At 39.5% G+C, this 19,731-nt stretch overlaps 1 protein-coding gene across 1 annotated transcript; it reads left to right on the plus strand.

The window, feature by feature from the left end:
• The first annotated feature begins 8,157 nt into the window (after positions 1 to 8,157).
• LOC124113290 (uncharacterized protein K02A2.6-like) lies at positions 8,158 to 13,605 on the plus strand. Its single transcript, XM_046473585.1, has 3 exons — positions 8,158 to 8,325; positions 12,365 to 12,550; positions 12,982 to 13,605. Exons 1-3 carry the CDS (start codon positions 8,158 to 8,160, stop codon positions 13,603 to 13,605), a joined length of 978 nt encoding a protein of 325 aa, XP_046329541.1.
• Positions 13,606 to 19,731: the final 6,126 nt, after the last annotated feature.

Here is a 19,731-nt window from a genome sequence, read left to right on the forward strand (position 1 = left end):
CTCATTTTTATTGGTGCATTAGGAACTGCGATCAAGAGCTAACAAGCTCCGCGATAATATTATGAATGTGGTCAATCATTACAAGGAAATCCATAATAACTGTTCTGAAACGTACAGATGTAGACTCGACGCGCACTATGAATCATCCAAAACACTGATTTGTGACCCAAAGGCTGAGCCACTTCTGTGTCAAGCTTAGAAAAGTACTGTTGTGTATTAACATACCGACGACTACGTTCATTGTATGGACACTTTTTTGTTGAAAGTTTCAACAATTCTCTGCTACAATATCATAACAAAAGAATTAATTTTTCTGACGATGTTTATCGTTTTCGGTCGAATTGGCCGTATTAGCCTGGAATGAACATGTAAATAGACCAACAACATCATCAAGATATGTCATGGATGCTATAGAAACCAAAGATGCCAGGCTGAGACCAAAGTCCTCAAACGGAAAACTTATAACATGTGGGATCAGATTTTGAAGGACTATGTCGCCATTTTCCTCGAGTAAACGTAGGTACATTTTTTTAAAATGATTTTAATTGATTAACAACGTTAATTTGTTACCTACGATGATGTGCATAATGGTGTCCACGCGTTGCCGATTACCGCATGTATGTACTATAAATAGTAAGCTCCGCCCATTTTCCCTTATATGTAAAATATTTCCTGCGGTTGCGCCCCGGTTAGGCTCATCGGATGTTGGGGCTTTAACATGCGGGCGGTTTAATGATAATTCTATCCAATTTAGCTATAAAACGATATATATTACGTTTAAGGAAATGGTACGAATAAATATATTTTGTATGACGTGGATCTTACCCTCATTGAGAGGAATTGTTTTACGCTACTTCACCCCCACCCCTTCTGAGGAACAGGCACTGACGATCTAAATAAATTGATTAGTCACTACCAGTTATATACACATTGAATCTTTATACAAAACATGTGCCAACCTTGATAGGGGTTGTAAAAGTAGTTTAGGGTCCTTTTGCAATTTATTTTCGGTCGCTGAAAAGGTCCATTGGCCAAGATCAGTTCGGATCATTTTATCATCATTTGAAAGGACAAGGTCTGCTTCATCTGAAAAGTGATCAACAGTTAGACCACTGTAATCCGTTTTGTAACTTCCCCAAAAGGACATTGTGGCTGTTAAAGTCTTCACATATAAAATAAGGGCCTTCACTGGGATGAACCCGTTCCAGATACTCATCAACGTTTGGTTTACCTGTGTTATGAATATTAACAATAGTAATGGTTATGTCTCCCCCATAATGGATGTTTACCGCATTAGCCTCTTACATTATTTTTGGTTATTTGTGAACCATATAGGACAAATCAGATTCAATACATATAACACAACCACCTCTCCGAGGATTTGTGGTATTTGGTTTGCTTGTGATCTGTGGACACATTGAAAACAGGCCACGTGGAGCGAGAAGTCCGTACGAAACAATGAAATACACAACATATTTCCAACTAGTCCAATATTTGACACTAAGTATTCGACAATTACTTACTTATTGCATATACCAGAGACCATATAATTAAATATATTTAATGGTCTCTGATAATACGGTTCAACTTAACAATATGTTCTCCACTTATTAAAAAAACTCTTATTGTAAGGTTTTAACATTTTACCCATCATATTATTCTCAAAAACGTTGGATTTTGGAAAGTAATCGAGGCCCGATCTAGTCAGTTCAATAAATTTCTGATTCTTTATCCTGCCTTCAAGCAATCACAAACAATTCTTCTAATGTTCTACCACATTGTCTTTTGTTGGTTGTCCAGCCATGATGGAATTGTGGGTGACTCACACGCTGATAATGCTGCTGAAGTAGCCCTTGTTAAGATTGGTTTGTTGTGTAAATCATCGAGCCTGGACCAGGCAATTCAGTGATTAATATCATGAGCATCGATCCACGTAATTGGGATCGATGACATGCGTCAACCAAGTCAGCGAGCCTGACCACCCGATCCCGTTACGACAAGCATAGTCGCCTTTTACGGCAAGCATGGGTTGCTGAAGAGCTATTCTAACCCGGATCTTCACGGGTCCCCTTGACAAGAACAACTGCCTCTCCGCTATTGATACATGTCGACAATGAACCGTGCATAAAATATAACACCAGACAATTACTGCAATAAAGGTAAGAAGACCAAGTAGGTATCAACAGACCTCGGGAAATTAACCCTTAAATATGGTATACCTACTTGGGTTGTCAACTCTTTATGAGGCTTTGTAATTTAAAAAAATATTTTAGAAATGACAGTTTTCGTTTAATACTTTCATTTTAAAGAGACATAGTTATACTATATACACTCTTTAAAAAAGTTTCATATTGAAATAGTTGCTTTCAGGATTCTCAGAAACTGTCCCGAAGGAAGTAGATGGAAAACTGCAATCTGTGCTGCTGTAATCGCCTCGGGCAGATTTGCTGATTCCTTCATCGTGTGTACCCACCTTACCAACATCAGACATATGTGCGATATAAGGAAACAGAAGCGAACACAGAAGATCCTTTCAGAAACTGGTGTGCACCGAAGTAAGCTGTTCAGCCCGTTTCACTACTGGTCCCTTGTTCTTGAACAAGAACTTTGCATATTGTGCCTGGTGGGTGCATTTCCATAAGCAGATTTCCCAAAGTTTGCAGCATCGCTGTTTTATTAATGGCCTGCATTTCACAGTAGAGCACGAGCACCGCTGTACCTCGAATATTGTCCCGTTGGATTCGTGACATACAAGACTAAACGGACATTCTCTTGTGGGGCACAAGGTCAGACACATGAACAATTCAATAGCCGTATGAAAGGAGATGGAGGTGCAGTTGGATTGACTGAAACAGCCGAGAGTTTTCTTCTAGAGGCCCACGGAATTCAAAGACATTGTCACTATTTCATGCCTTCACCGGTTCATATGCTTGGGATACGTGTCAAGTATTTCCTGAAGTCACCAATGCTTCCCCATCATCAGCAGATATCTCTGACAACACAATGCAGTTTCTTGAGCGGTTTGTCGTTCTCACTGGTTTATTTGGAAGGTCAATGAAAGGCAAAATCTCTGTTCATGAAGATCTCAGACAATTGACATTTCAACCAAAAGAGGCAGCTCTGAGACAGCATCAATGCATATATGGGGGCAGGTGCTCGACAAACGTCCCACACTACAGAATCTTGTAGTCAGGGGTTGGGAGAGGACGTGCAGTAAAATATGGATACCAAAATGGACAACACTTGGTCAGGCACAAAGAAGTGTTATAAACTCACACTACACCTGTAAGAAACCGTGCACACCTTAGTAAACTTTACACTGCCTGTTTTGAGTACAGTGCTATGTGATACTTTGAAGGAACCACTGTAAGTGAATAATGGAACCGTAAACACATGCATTGAACTGATATTCCTGGTCTTACTTAAGTAGGAAGTAAGTTAATGTCATAGGTTCATGGCAATAATGGCAATACTACTTTTACATACATTCCTGTTTTTAAGATATGAATCCATTCCCAGATGAGTGGTTTTGGGGTGATCTAATATAAACTAGATGGAACATTTCTCAGTAGACAATTTATAAAATAATATGTCAAGAATAGATCATAGACAATACTGTTAAAACTGTTTCATCATATCAAAACTTATCAACTTATCCTTAACAAAGATTTCAAATGATATCTATATCTGCTGTAGAAATAGACAATTACTGAAAACTAAAACATATTGGAGGCCATCTTGGATATTCGTCATCACCAGGGGGCGCTGCATACCATATTTGAATTATATAAAGCTGGATGCAATTGATCCTGAAAAAGATACTGTGATAAATTGAATGAATTGACCAGATAATTATGATAAATGAGTATAGACTAAAATCATTAGAGATTTCAACCATGTCGGCGGCCATCTTGGACTGTTATCACCACCAGGGGGTGCTGCATACTAGGTTTGAATTATATACAGGATTGTTGTGATTACTCCTAAATACATTACAATGATAATTTGTTTAAATTGGCCAGATAACTATGATGTGTTGAGCATAGATTGATATCATTAGAGATTTCAGCCATGCTGGCGGCCATCTTGGATTTTCTACCACCAGGGGGCGCTGCAAACTATATTTGAATTATAAACAGCTCTGTTGCAATTCATTCCGCATGCATTAGTATGGATATATGTATAAATGGATAAAATAAGTATGATATATTGAGTATATATTGATACCATTAGAGAGTTCAGCCATGTTGGTGGCCATCTTGGATTTTCTACCACCAGGGGGCTCTGCTTAGGTGGATCCATATCCAAAAATGTTCGGAATGGTTCAATGTATAAGTGTGCCAAGTTTAGTGCTTTTAACCCAAATTTCACAATTTTAGCCTTAACCGCCCAACTATTGGTGCGATACCTTACAGCCTTGGAATTTGATAAAATGGAGACGAGTGTGGTTTAGCGATTGAAGACAATGTGTTTATCGTCGTCGAAATGAGCGTTTTGCCCCACATTGTGTACGTGAATTCGACAATTCCTGTGGCGGTAGTGTCATGGTGTATGGGGCATATCCTACACCAGGAGATCTGACTTGGTTGTGGTTCAGGGGAATTTGACAGCAAGTCGCTACATGAATCAAATTCTTCAGCCTCACCTTCTTCCAATCACTGACCACCAGAGGGACAACGCTCCACCGCACACAGCTCGTGTTACGGTAGACTACCTTCATAATGCCAACATCAACGATTTTCCCTGGCCGTCGAGATCTCCAGATCTCAACCCAAACCAACATCTCAGGGATGAACTCGATCGACGTGTACGGCAAAGTCAGAACATGTCGCAGACACTCCCACAACTGGCCAACGCGTTACAAGCAGAATGGCACAGAATTCCACAGGACAGAATTCGTACACTTATCCAGTCAGTGCCGAGGAGATGCAGAGTCGTGATTGCTGCCCGGGGCAGTCACACGAGATACTGAGTTCAGCACAACCTTGTGGCCTTATGTGTATAACGACAACATGTGACTATCGAGCTCCAAAATGTCATATTTGTATCTATGATATAAAATTAAATAAATCGACTTGATTAGGTACAATAAATTTACTAAAAAATTGCGTTTCTTTTTTTGAAGAGTGTGTGTATACTTTGAATATTTGATATGTGATATTTACATGAGTTTGATATCATCAACCCAAATTACTGAAGTCTTTGCTACTTGGGGGTTAATGAGATCAATATAATTTATTTTTAGTAATTTGAAGCCGACTGACTCGATTGTGTGATTCCAACCATATCATGAGCAAGTGTCCATAAATTACCACCAACTAGTAAATTGCTCACTTGAAAAAAAACAACAACAGGTCCTCCACATGTCTACCATAACTCAATTTGAAAGTTTTGCTGAGGCCTTGAATAAATAAAGCAGCCGATACGCAGCCAGTTATAGCCTCGCATCCAGCAACATGACACACAATTTCAGCCAGGCTGGCCTTGGTGGTACGCAATCTGACATCTGTATTACTGGTGACAGGCTTCCTATGCCGTAACTGGTTATCTCAGATGATAGGTAATCTGGCATATACAGTGCCAGTTACAGCCTTCCTAGGCCGTAATTTTGGCTACAGATTAGATCTGCCACCTGATCAATTTGACTTTTTCCAATTATTTATTATTTGGGTTCCAAACCTAAAAGGCCAAGCGCCCTATTGTAATTGCTCGATTTATAATATATATATATTTATTAATTATTCCGCCGTTTTAAAGTACCAGAGGTACATGTAACTCAACAAACAGTGGCCTAAATATCTTTTTTTTAAATTCAGCATCTCTACCGATGTGAAGCAGATACCACAAAACGCCCAATGTTCTTGGCTCATTGACTCAGGGCACATAATTCAAAATTAATTCACAACTATCTCAGAAACCAATAGCTTTCAAATTGGCATGGCAGCGGATATCATATGCCACTCAATGACGTCTGATGGCTCTAAATAACATATTTTCGCAGCAATATTGGATTGAACGTTTTGGCCATACATTTTACCATGTTTCTCTGTACTTGTCTGCCACAATATGCACCGATTGAATTATAACTCTTCCAAACTCTCCACACTTTGTGTCAATGCACCATACTTCAAGGTTATCAAGACATGTTGAGATGTCCTTGATGGCCGCCTTACTGAGTCCTACTTCTGGACCAAAGTTGTCATAAAACATTTTGTACGACTTTTATATACATATCACATACACATCTGCCAGCCAATTATGCAGAGCATATTGTGCGTGGGAGAGTTGATAGTAAACACACTGGAGAATGTAGGTGTTCAAGTTATTTCAAGAAATATGAGTTAAATCCAGCGTCTACAGTCCGATATGTTGGACATATGATTTCAACTTTCAATGAGGACGGCCTTCTTCGTATAAAGATTCCAAGTGACCGCATTACTAAACTGAATCATGACATGAACAGAGCACTAAAGAGAAAATAAAGCACAGCAAAATATCTGGCAAGTCTAGCAAAATAGTGCATGTCAGTGGCAAGAGCTGTCATTCCGACAAATCTACGCTTGAGAAATATATATGCTTGCCTTCGTCAAAAACATACTTGGCAGGATGTGCTTCATCTGGACCTGCTCACATCAGCGGATCTGAAATGTTTGCTTTCATCTGTAAGCTCATGGCATTTAGCTGCGGTACAACCAGGTGTGTATCAGCCACACACTTTGCGTGTAAGACCAATGTACAGGAAGATGTCTTTCGAACCCAAAACTATAGGCGTACAAAGATAGAATATGGGGCCCCATACCATCGATTGTTTCACTTGGCTGGTGACAACTCAGCTACCTTGCTACAACAATCTATACTTTGACACGTTAACGGAAGGAAACAATTATGTAAATCTACCATTCCATCTGCTGTCGAGCGTGGTAGAAACAATAGGTATACAGAAAGCGGAGGCAACAATCATCACCACACGATGGGACGGACATTGAAATTGCACAGTTATGCTCATGTCAAGCTTGCAACAAGCTTTGAGTTTGACGTTCTTGGATCGTTACTCTATATTTCGGCAGTATTAAAGTTCTTAATGGAGATCCGTTTCTTATGACGTTGGTTCATAAGAAACTGTAGTCACACAAACTGATCGTAGTATTTTAATCATATGCCCTCCACATGCGATAATCCCACAAGATGCTGATAACGCAACATCCGGGTTCTTTCCCTTTGTGTCGAGTATATAATTTTGTTCTTTATCTGTATTGTGTTCTACATATGATATTGTATGCCTAAGTACATAGAATATTTAATTTCAAAAATTATTGTGTAAATTTAACTGCAAATATTAAACCGGTATGAAAAAAGCTTGTCCTGAATGCTGTCCGAGATTTTGTTATGGTTATACAGCTGCAACTGTCCACACTTTTTATCATGCACCTATGAAAGTTCTGTGCGAAGATATTTTAAACAGCTTTATGAAAACTTTGAGCGAACAAAATACTGCCTAAATTCTGAACAATAATAGCTTTCCTAAAGACGTCACATAACAGGGGACATAACTCCGTTGTGCTTAGCACTAGTTAATTGCGGACTCATGTCACTTGGTGAAAACTAGCTGTGGATAAGGGCAATATGTTATCATGATGTTTTGTTCATGAGGAACCAAACTATTCTAACATACATATGAATATCGAACTGTATAAGTTAAAAGCACAACACAAATTATAAGAAAAGATGAAATCGTACTTCATAAAAAAAAAAGTAATGGCGAGATGGATGGCTCCATCTAACACATGACTTATATAAGACTATAGATTTGCACATTCACCAAATTGTGTCAGTATAATTTGATTAATGTTGTACCATTATTAATGGAGTACTAGCCTTATTATGAAATGTAAAGAATTACTAAACTTTTGACGTTATGGCTTTTTTATGCCTTTGATGACGTCGGAGAAAGCAACATTGGTATTTTTTAAAATATATGTCTCACCTGATTTTAGTTTTAAGTATGACAATCTTTATTCGTAAACGGATTTCGATTTTCGACAAAACTTTAAATGAATGTTTTTGCCATGTAAATAATGTCACGAATAAATTAACTAGCTCCTGTCGCCCCATTATCTACACTTCGAAAAAAGACTAGCCTCCTTTGATGGTTGGCCGATGCTTGATCCTTGCCTGGAACACCTCAAGTGGTCCTCTCACTGCGCCTACCTTAAGCTGACCGGGCTGGTGAGACACAAGAAGAAGAACGTGGCAGCTACTGCTTACTGGCACTATCTGTGCGAGGAGAACACGAATGAGGAAGCTTTCCCGCCTCCCCAGAATGAAGTTTCCGTTCCAGTTCCTGTTCCGTTCCAGTTTTTGTTTTTGGCCAACGGCCCTTTTCAGGGCCACCCCACTCTCCCGAAAGAACGCTTTCATCATTGCTTTGCTAACACAAACAACAACAAAAGAACCTTGCTTCCTCCTCCTCCTCCTCTCTCCTTCATCTTGAAGGCATGCGCACGCACGCCCGGAAAAGGACCTGATGCCATCTTGGATGCGCATGCATTACCCATCATGCCCCTCTTCGCACATCCAAAATGGCGGCACTTCCGGTAGGGGAGATTACTCCTGCTTGACTAGGAGCTAGGGTTCTGCTGCAAACTACTGTTATCAAAGATTCATACATTGTGTGACATATATCTACGCATGCTTTGCTATTGAACATTGTGAAATAAATTGCGTGAAAAGCAGAGTAACAGATACGCAAAAATCTACATCATAATTTGAACTGGATGCAGAAGTATTCAACTCAAACGAAATACCAAACATCACAACCGGTGACCCACTATTACTAACTGCAATGTTCACTGACACGCGGGATTTTACGAGGGGATTTTCGTTGATTCAGGGATCGTATAATACAAAAATGTGTCATATAAATATTCACAAACAGTCTGACAATCTGCGTTTTCTTAATTTTTGATGTGTTTTGCATTGTAACAAAGAGAAAGAGTCAGGAAATTCCGATAAATATCGTGGTCGGAAACTTTGAAAATTCGGTGTGAATTTACCAAATCATTGTAGTGTGTACTCTTCCCATGCATATTCTACAAAACGTTGAGCCAATGTGTGCAATGAATAGGAGAAAATGCGACACTGTGTGAAATCTGAATTTTGTTTTGTTTACATTTCAGAAAAGTGCAGTTCTTCAAGCACAGCGCTCGTTGTCACCACTAATTTATTTCGCTTGATTTCATAATGACATTGTATTAGTGACACTTTAATTTTTAAATGTATGAGACATTATCGCAAATGAGTCTGAAATATACGTGATGTAAAAGACGTCTGATAACCTACTTGAAACGCGATTTTGTAAACACTATCCAATATGGCGGAAAGTTTGCTTCGGCGTTCGTGTTTGCGGATTTTCCAAAACATTCTAAACACTTCGAGTGTCATCGTAGATGTTTCAGAATGATTTGACAAAAAAACACAACTAAATTTAAAATTTATATTTGATTAAAATGTTAATTGACATTCTAGCATAACACTAATGTATTTTTTGGGTCTGTTTTTGTCAAATGTATGTGAATACAAATGTTGAGCAACTAGATATATATTTTGTATAACCAGGTGGTATTTGGTGGTTTGATACGTCTATGGAAATATATGTGAGGCTATTGAATGCTCGGTTTAGGCTAATGAGTCACGGGTCGGGAATTCCAGGAACTAATATGACCAGTGATCGTGTTAGGGAGTATTTATTATATGTTTTCACAGATGGTAGTTTTGCATGGTTCGATGATTGGAGAGACCAGACAACAGGGCCAGTTTGCCATCTTCAGTAACAATAGTGTCCTACATCAGCATGGTGTTGATGTGCCCTTTGTGCATCTACCCTATCTCAGCTGGCGAATGCGATTTGTAACGACAAAGCTTGTTGTTTAATGCCGCACTCAGCAATATTCCAGCCACACGACGGCGGTCTGTAAATAATCGAGTCTGGAACAGACAATCCAGTGATTGACATCATGATCATCGATCCACGCAATTGTAAATTGAAAACACTTATATTTTGTCATAATGAAGTAACTTTATGGTTGCTTTATTTTCTGTCAAAATATTCGCCTTCATCATAGCCTGAATCAGCGTGTCTTAAACGGAATATATTTACAAAAAAATGTTGCTTAACTGTTCTTAAAATTCAAAACATTTGAAACATGAAATTCTTCAGAATTATATTGAAAAGACGTAGATACACATTTAGCATCACACTTAACAAAGTCAATATAAAGAAACACTGGCACTGATATTGTATGTTGTCATATAATCTGCCCATTTCTGACAATATTACACATAGAAAAGTTACAGTTTGTGAAGGTAAAATCGATAAGCTTTGATGCACTAGGTTTAACAACATGTTTAAAATGAATAGCCAACCCAAATAAAGGTGACTACAATAGATAATGTATATGTTTGTTGATTACGTACTTCATTCACCACATACACTCTTCAAAATAAGAAATAGATTTTTAGTAAATTTATTGTACCTAATCAAGTAGATATATTTAATTTAATATTATAGATACAAACATGAAATTTTGGAGCTCGATAGTCACATGTTGTCGTTGTACAAAGACTTTGAAAACTGTTCATTGTCTTGTCACATAAGGCCACAAGGTTGCGCTGAACTCAGTTTCTCGTGTGACCGCCCCGGGCAGCAATCAGGGCTCTGCATCTCCTCGGCACTGACTGGATAAATGTACGAATTCTGTCCTGCGGAATTCTGCGTCATTCTGCTTGTAACGCGTTTGCCAGTTGCGGGGGTGTCTGTCGTCTGCCGTACCCGTCGATCGAGTCCATCCCAGAGGTGTTCGATTAGGTTGAGATCTGGAGATCTCGACGGCCAGGGCAAATCGGTAGTCTACCGTAACACGAGCTGTGTGCGATGGAGCGTTGTTCTGTTATAACAGCTCCCTCGGGCGAGTTACGATATGTTATATTCATCTTGTGCATCACGTCACCGAATATGTCAATGGGACATCACGTGACTTCATGTACTGACTTCCGGAGTAAACCAACTTCAAGCAGACGCCTCCTGTGATCCTTAAGTTATGCATCATCTCGAATGCAACAAAACACATAACGAAACATGGTGTCAGAAGTGGTGACAACTCACTCTCATCACTAAACAAACTTTATTACTCCCAACTCAAGTGAGTTTCAGTGAACTAACCTGTATTTGACCGGCAAACTCGATCGTGTCAAACCCACGTGCGTTGCTCGACTCGCTGCATTGCATAACTCTAAAATTACTTTCTACAAAGTGAACCAAGGCTGAAACTGAATTCTGAAGATTGATGTTTATTATACGCAACAACTTGATTGTGATATAATGTGCACTTGAAAACTCTCTCTATGAAGTACATATGACCAAATTGAAAAAGTATGGAAGCCTGTGTGGTGCCATAACTCAATGTCGCAAGAAATCTACCGAAGTGCTGATGGTGAAAATTCTCTATGGAAGCCTAAAAGGGACATTATTTGAATTGTCATTGTTTATGGCAATTTGAACTTTTAAACAGCAAATAAGTAATTTTGAAGCAGTTTTATGAACTTTTATCATCATTATGGCTGAAGAGCAAGCACAACCTGTTACTCAAACTACATTTCAAGGCAATATTCCCCCACCTGCAAGACTTGAATTAAAGGGAAATCTTGCACAAAACTGGAAAAGATGGAGACAAATTTGGGACTCTTTTGAAGTTATGGCCAGAATTGATGCAAATGACCATAAATACAGACTTGCTTCATTCATAACCTACATAGGTCCAGAAGCTCTTGATATCTATAATGGCTTACCTTATGAGTCTGAGGAGGACAAAGAGAACATGGATACAGTGTTAACTCTCATGGAAAGGCACTGTCTAGGTGAAACTAACGTCATATATGAAAGATACATCTTCAACCAAAGATCACAAATGGAAGGTGAATCTGTAGACACCTACACAAACACTCTCAGAACATTGGCTGCATCTGGTGATTTCAAATCGTTACATGATGAACTCATCAGAGACCGAATTGTGTGTGGTCTGAGAGATAATGCAACACGTAGAAAACTATTGCAAGAACCTAAGCTGACTTTGAAGAGATGTATAGATATATGCAGAGCAACTGAATCAACCATGGCTCAAGTAAAAGCAATGTCAAGTGCCCAAGAGGATATCCATGCTGTTCGCAAGAAATCTAAAACTCCATCCAGACGTCAACCCCCAGACAAAAGTAAACATAGTAAGCCTGTAAATGACTCACAACAGAAATCTCTCATGGTGTCAAATGCAGTAACTGTGGTAGATTTTCACACTATGCCTCCATGTGCAAGAGTAAGAAGAAACATTCTTCCCGAGTACACAGAGTCGATGATGATTCTGATGAATCTGATATTGATCCTACAGAGGAACTGATGACTATATATACCTGTGAAGAATCTGTCAACTGTGTTGTAGGACAATACCCTACTAAAATCTTCACAACACTTGAAGTGAACTCTCAACCAGTACGATTTCAGGTAGATTGCTGGGCTTCTTGTCATGTTATCTCTAAAAAGTATCTCCCAGAGGATACTGACATGCAGGATACGTCGGTTAACCTGAAGACGTACAATGGGTCCAAGCTTACTACAATGGGAACTGCTAATCTCCATTTATGCAATCCCAAGAACTCTAAAAAGTATCATCGCAAGTTTGTTGTGATTGCTGAGGACAGAACACCACTGATTGGATCCCGTTCTGCTCAACAAATGAACTTTATCAAAGTGCTCCACGAAAATATTCTTGAAGTTTCTGAAGAGAAACCTCTGTCTGAGAAAGTCACATCCTCAACTGGTCTTACAAAGAGGACATACTGAAGACTTACTCAGACATCTTTAGCGATGAACTTAGAACTTTTGAAGGAACTCAAAAGCTAGAAATTGATCCAAGTATAATGCCTGTCAAACAGCCACTCAGGAGAATTCCACATGCTCTCAAGCAAGACCCATTGACAGAACTCGAACGTCTAGAAAAACGTGGTGTAATTACTCCAGTTGATACACCTACAGACTGGGTCTCTAGTCTATTGATCGTTAAGAAGCCCTCAGGATGCATAGATCCTAAACCTCTCGATAAAGCTCTCAAAAGATGTCACTATCCATTGCCTGTAATGGAAGATATACTGCCAGATATTGCAGAAGCCAAGGCGTTCTCTAAATGTGACTTGAAAGATGGTTTCTGGCATATCGTACTTGATGAGGACTCTAGTTATCTCACAAACTTTGGAACGCCATTTGGACGCTATCGGTGGCTCAGACTTCCTTTTGGTGTTTCCCCTGCACCAGAGATATTCCAGCAGAGAATCGATCAGCTTCTCCAAGATCTGCCTGGAGTATTCAGGATAGCAGATGATATATTGATCATTGGTGAAGGCTCTACCAAGGAAGAAGGAATAGCAAACCATGACAAACGGTTTGTGCAGTTCATGCTACGATGCCGAGAGAAAGGTATTCGACTCAACTCAGACAAACTTGATCTGAAAGGTTCAGAAGTCTCTTACATTGGTCATCTTCTAACAGATCATGGACCCTAGAAAAGTGAAAGCAATCCTTCAAATGCCTACACCTACAGATGTTCAAGGTGTCCAACGTGTGATCGGGATGGTTACATATCTATCCAAGTTCCTCAGAGACTTGTCAGATCTGTGCGAACCCATACGACAATTTACAAAGAAAGGAATCCTTTGGAATTGGACACACGAACATGATGCTGCTTTCGACTCTATCAAGCGAGCTGTCACTCAAGCGTCTGTTCTCAAGTACTTCAACAGTCATGAAGAAGTCTCGCTTCAAAGTGATGCATCAGAAACAGGACTTGGAGCTTCTCTACTTCAAGGTGGACAACCAGTAGCATATGCTAGCAGAGCTCTTACTCCCACAGAAAGAAACTATGCTCAAATTGAGAAAGAGCTCCTGAGCATCCTGTTCAGATTCACTAGATTCCACCAGTATCTCTATGGACGCAAAGTACAATTTGAAAGTGACCATAAACCCTTAGAGACTATACACAAGAAACCTCTGGTCACAGCTCCCAAGCGTCTTCAACGCATGCTTCTCGCCTTGCAGAAGTATGACTATACCATCACATACAAGAAAGGCAAGGAAATGTATCTTGCCGACACTCTGTCTCGCGCATACATGACAGAGACAGAAGAAGCTGTGGATGTGGAGATGGAAACAGAACAAATCCAAATGTTAGACTACGTGTCTGCGTCTAATGAAAGACTCACTGAAATCCAACGTGCAACCGCTCTGGATGAAACCCTCCAGGTTGTAGCCAAGATGGTACAAGTAGGATGGCCCGAGACAAAGAGTGACATACCTAATCTTGCAACACCATATTTCCATGTAAGGGATAAACTTAGTGTTCAAGATGGAATTCTGTTTCGTGGAAACAGATGTGTTGTTCCAATAGCATTACGATCTGACATTCTCAAACGTCTACATAATGCTCACACTGGCATAGAATCAACCAGGCGAAGGGCCCGTGAATATATTTATTGGCCTAACATGAATGCTGAAATCAAAGACTTCATATCCGAATGTGAAGTGTGCCAGATCTATGATTCCAAGCAAGCCAAGGAACCTCTGATTCCTTATGACACTCCAGACAGACCCTGGTCAAAGCTAGGTATTGATTTGTTCAACTGTAATCAGAAAGACTATGTAATCCTAGTTGACTACTTCAGTGACTTCTTTGAAGTAGATATGATCACTGACAAGACAGGAAAACAAGTGATCCAGAAACTCAAAAGTCATTTGGCTAGACACGGAATACCGGATACCATAATCTCAGACAATGGTCCACCGTTCAATTCTCAGGACTTTGATGATCTCGCCAACAAGTATGAGTTTACTTACATAACAAGCTCACCAGCCTTCCCACAATCGAATGGTAAAGTCGAGTCTGCAGTAAGTCAGCCAAGAGACTAATCAAGAAATGCTCAAAAGCAGGTTCTGACCCTTATTTAGGCTTGTTAGACATCCGCAACACACCAACTGAAGGAATGTCTACATCCCCTGCACAGCGCCTGTTCAATCGCCGCACCAAGACTCTACTACCTACGACCAAACAGTTACTCCAACCAGCTGTTTGTCCAACAGTCAAATCTGAAAAGAGGAAGAAAGTAGAGAGTCAAGTGAAGTATTTCAACAGACATGCAAAAGATCTGTTGCCATTGTATGAAGACGACCAAGTGCGCATTCAACCACTCAGACTAGGTGATCATGAATGGAAAAAAGGCACAGTAAACAAACAAGTTAACATCAGATCATATGAAGTTAACCTTGATTATGGTCAAACACTAAGGAGAAATAGACGTCACTTGAGACCAGTACCATTTACACCTCATGAACCAGAACCAGCGTCTCAACATGCTCAAGCACCAGCAATTATACAAGCACCAGAGCCAGGTACAGACCAGCCACTGAAACAACCGTCTCCCAAGAAAGTTAACAGTCACAGACACAGCCATTGGTAACAACAACAAGTAACAACAACTCATCGAGAAGTGGTAGAGTTTCAAGACCACCTGCACACTTGAAAGACTTTAACATGAAAGTGTGAACATGACTTTAATTTTGTGTATCTATTAAGTGCTGGGTGCACATCAATTTAATTTCATAGACTTTAATCTTATTTACATGCATATGTTTCTTTATTTCAACAGTGACTTTAATAGGAACAGTGACTTTAATATGAACAGTTTCACACTCCCTATTATCTCATTGACTTTAATTGTTTTCTAAAAAAAGGGAGATGTTACGATATGTAATATTCATCTTGTGCATCACGTCCCCGAATATGTCAATGGGACATAACGTGACTTCATGTATTGACTTCCGGAGTAAACCAACTTCAAGCAGACGCCTCCAGTGATCCTTAAGTTATGCATCATCTCGAATGCAACAAAACACATAACGAAACAGGGGGGTCAATGATTTGAAGACGGTGAGGTTGAAGAATTTGATTCATGTAGCGACTTGCTGTCAATTTCCCCTGAACAACAACCAAGTCAGATCTCCTGGTATAGGATATGGCCCCCCACACCATGACAATACTGCCACCATAATTGTCGAATACACGTACACAATGTGGGGCAATACGCTCATTTCGACGACCATAAACACATTGTCTTCCATCTCGCCGGTAAAGAAGAAATCGTGATTCATTGCTTAACCACACTCGTTTCCATTTTCTCAAATTCCAAGTCTGTAAGGTATGGCACCAACGCAAGCGTCGCTGTCGGTGGATCTGTTGCAAAACAGGGACGATAACTGGTCTTCTGTGTTGGATTCCAGCCTCGTGAAGATGGTACCTGGCAGTCTGGTCCGATATCCTCCTCAAACCAGGGATGCGTCCTGCAGTCACCGTAACTGCGGCATTGCGATGATGTAGGTGGAACAGTCGAATGTAGCGATCCTGTGCAGGGGTGGTAACTCTTGGTCGGCCGGTTCTCGGACGGCCTGCAGTGGAATTGAACTGCGTGTATCTGTCACAAAGGCGGCAAATGGTGCTGTGGTGGACGTTGAAGTGACGTGCAACAGATGACTGATTCCCCACTTTGGATGCGTCCTATGGCGATGCTCCGATCGGCAGCGCTAAGTCTCGGCATTTTCGAACTTGTAAAATGTTGACTATTGAATGACAAATTATTGGCTTATTGACCTTTTCCACACTTCGCTACTTCCGGTTTGAAAGCGAGGCTTGGAGAGCATCGCTGCTCATGCAGGTAGTGTCAACACACAGAAAGTAATGGCTCACTGCTCGGTCCCATTCTGTACTAGCGACCGGAGAAAAGCAGTTTCTTCGGATTTGTCTTTTTTTTCAATTTTCCTTAAGACAATCATCTCAGGAGGAAATGGATCGCAGCCATACGTCGAGATGTGAGCAACTCCTTCCAGGTAAGCAGTCTGCCTGTAGTGGTACATGTCTCGACTCAAGAAAAATGTTTATCGTTCACAAGAAGTCCGACAAAATTATATTTCACTAAAATTGACAAGAACATCGTGTTATAGGTAAAATAATAATAATAATGTAATTACAAAATTTACTTCCATATTTCGAGCCATTCGTCAATTGATCGATGAGCTCTTGACAACTTCATCACACGATCAGTGAATGGGTTGACATAAACACTCTGCAAGCATATAATGTTATTTAAAAATGTATTATTTATTTAAATGTTGATAATATTGGGAAAGATTTACTTGAATGCAATGTCATTAAGTAACGCTGGCACAATAGGCGACCTTACACTTGAGAAATAGTTATGTGATAAATGTTTGTGGTTTGGGCCCTAGGCCTATAGATCTATATTAACCAAGCATGTCTGTCTCCAGACTTATGGCTGCCTGAAAAAATTGTCAATATCATTTTGATTGAAGGATTCTACAGGTCGATGAAATGTTATGGTTATGATCATTTTTGCTATCCTGCAAGTCAGGTTTATTTTCAGCAATCCTAGTACTGAAAATGTTCATATATTAATGTAATACAGGTAACTTCTACCTTATGTACATGTATGCTACTTTTAACGTTTTATGACCATAGATTTTGTAATAATGGTTATCTACAACAATGTTATTTTACAGCTTCCCTATCTTGAAAAATAGAAACGGAATAATATTGTTAAATATGTTTATTGATGGTAATTTTTTTGTTTCAGATTGGTCGCAATGTCACTTTTGTTTGCTCTTATCACTTCAAGCAATGTGAAATTAAAAGAGGTCTGGGAGGGCACAAAAAGAGGCTTGTTCCAGGAGCTGTTCCATGTATTTTTACATTGAACAGTGCCACCAAGAGTAGACCAACCAACAAGGTCCAGGACAGAAGTTTTTGATATGACTATATCTTATTATCAAATCAATTATTACATATACTATACAGTTCACTAAAATAGTTGTAATCATAATTTGTCATGACATTAATATTTTATTTAATCATTTATTTCTATTGCAGTGCATGTACGGTACAGTGCGTGACACTGTAAATGTAAATCATATTATTAAAATAAAAATGGCAGTATCGCTCCCAGACCTGGCGGGTAGCCGGGTGTGCGGAAGCTATGTCCGATTTTTTAAAAAGTACTGATTCAACTACGAAATTTTACTGCATCCGCCATCTTTGTTTATTTGACTTGACTTTTGTCATTGACTTATGATATTTGTTGGAATGAATGTTGTCCAAACTGCACGAAATTGCTTAAAATGGAATCAAGTTTAAAATATATTTCTGTGATATTTCTGTACCAACAATGCCTACACCGGCTGACACTGAAGATCTGGCTTCAACTACGGCCAGTGACCCAACCCAAACATTTACCCCCCACCCAACAGTAGATCATGAGCAACAACACACCGCAACTGAAGAAGAGTTAGCTTCTGCACATGCAGAGATAAAACGAGTACAAAACTATATAAGTCCGCAAAATTATTATCTATAAGGCGTTTCGCTAAATTTGGACATCAGTTTTTATACAGGTTTTGCTGATTTCAATGAGCTGGATCATTTTTATTCCCCCGGCATATAATGCGGGGGGATATAGCGATCAGCCAGTCTGTCCGTCCGTCCGCCCGTCCGTCCGCCCGTCCGTCCGTCCGTCATTATTTCCTTTTCCGGGGCAGAACTCGAAAACAATTCAGTGTATTTGATCGAAACTTGGCAATTCTATCATTACACATGCTGAACTGGTGCCTTTTGCTATTGAGGAATTTTATAATTTTTTGTTTTTTACGCTTCCATTGGAACAAGTTGGATTTAAGTTTTAATATAGGATGGGTTCACTTATGGAGCATAACAAATAAACAGTTAAATATTTCCTTGCCAAACATTGCATGTCTATATTTAAAGCACATACTGAACTTGTGCCATTTGATTTTAAGGAGTTTTAGAATTGTTTATTTTAGAATTTCCATTGCAGCTATTTTGACATGGGCTAGGAGAAATGTTGGGTCAGTTACCTGGTTTGGGACCATAACGTGTTAAAATGGGCGGGGGATATGGATGACTTCGTTGACTATACGCTTGTGTAGCATTGTTTCTTGTAATTTGTCATTTTTTTTCATAACAAAACACACAGAAACACACTCGTTTTACTTTCCTTTTCATATGGATGCGACAACTGTTGATCTTTTGAGGGTAAACAATGTATGCTTCTTCAAGAAGATTCAACTCTGGACTCATCACATATAGAATTGCACATTTACTTGTGGTTACTTTACAGACAGTTGCCGGGGGATATGTCATCTTTCTGATGACTCTTGTTCAGTGGCTCTATCCTACTGCTTCAAAGATGCAAACCTGGCACAGTTTCACAGAGGCACTGATGTAGACAAACTACACTGTGGATTTCTATGTTCTTTGTCATTGTTTGAGCAATTATTTGTGTTTCTCATTAGAGTAAGACAAGGCTACCCTGAAACAACTTGGCAGTGTATCAACTATTTGTAGAATAACTATTACATTGGCCAATTATCTGTATTTTTTGCTTGGATGTGTATGCATTTGGCCCTCTAGAGAAATGATAAATAAAAGAATGCCACCAGAATTTAAATGTTTTTATCCTGCAACACGGGTTATTGTTGACTGTACTGAATTGAAATGTCAAACACCAACCTCTAGGGTTGTCAATTCAGAAACGTTTTCACATTCTAAAACC

The sequence above is a fragment of the Haliotis rufescens genome, unplaced genomic scaffold (genome assembly GCF_023055435.1).
Source record: "Haliotis rufescens isolate VD_foot unplaced genomic scaffold, xgHalRufe1.0.p SCAF_7, whole genome shotgun sequence".
In the NCBI taxonomy this organism is placed as follows: domain Eukaryota; kingdom Metazoa; phylum Mollusca; class Gastropoda; order Lepetellida; family Haliotidae; genus Haliotis; species Haliotis rufescens.

What these genes read in the sequence shown, in the direction of transcription:
- LOC124113290 (XM_046473585.1), top strand. Translation starts at nt 8,158, where the DNA reads ATGCTTGATCCTTGCCTGGAACACCTCAAGTGGTCCTCTCACTGCGCC. An exon ending in TCCCGCCTCCCCAGAATGAA is followed by an intron (nt 8,326 to 12,364) that starts GTTTCCGTTCCA and finishes TCCATGTGCAAG; the next exon opens with AGTAAGAAGAAACATTCTTC. An exon ending in CTCAACCAGTACGATTTCAG is followed by an intron (nt 12,551 to 12,981) that starts GTAGATTGCTGG and finishes CCTGTCAAACAG; the next exon opens with CCACTCAGGAGAATTCCACA.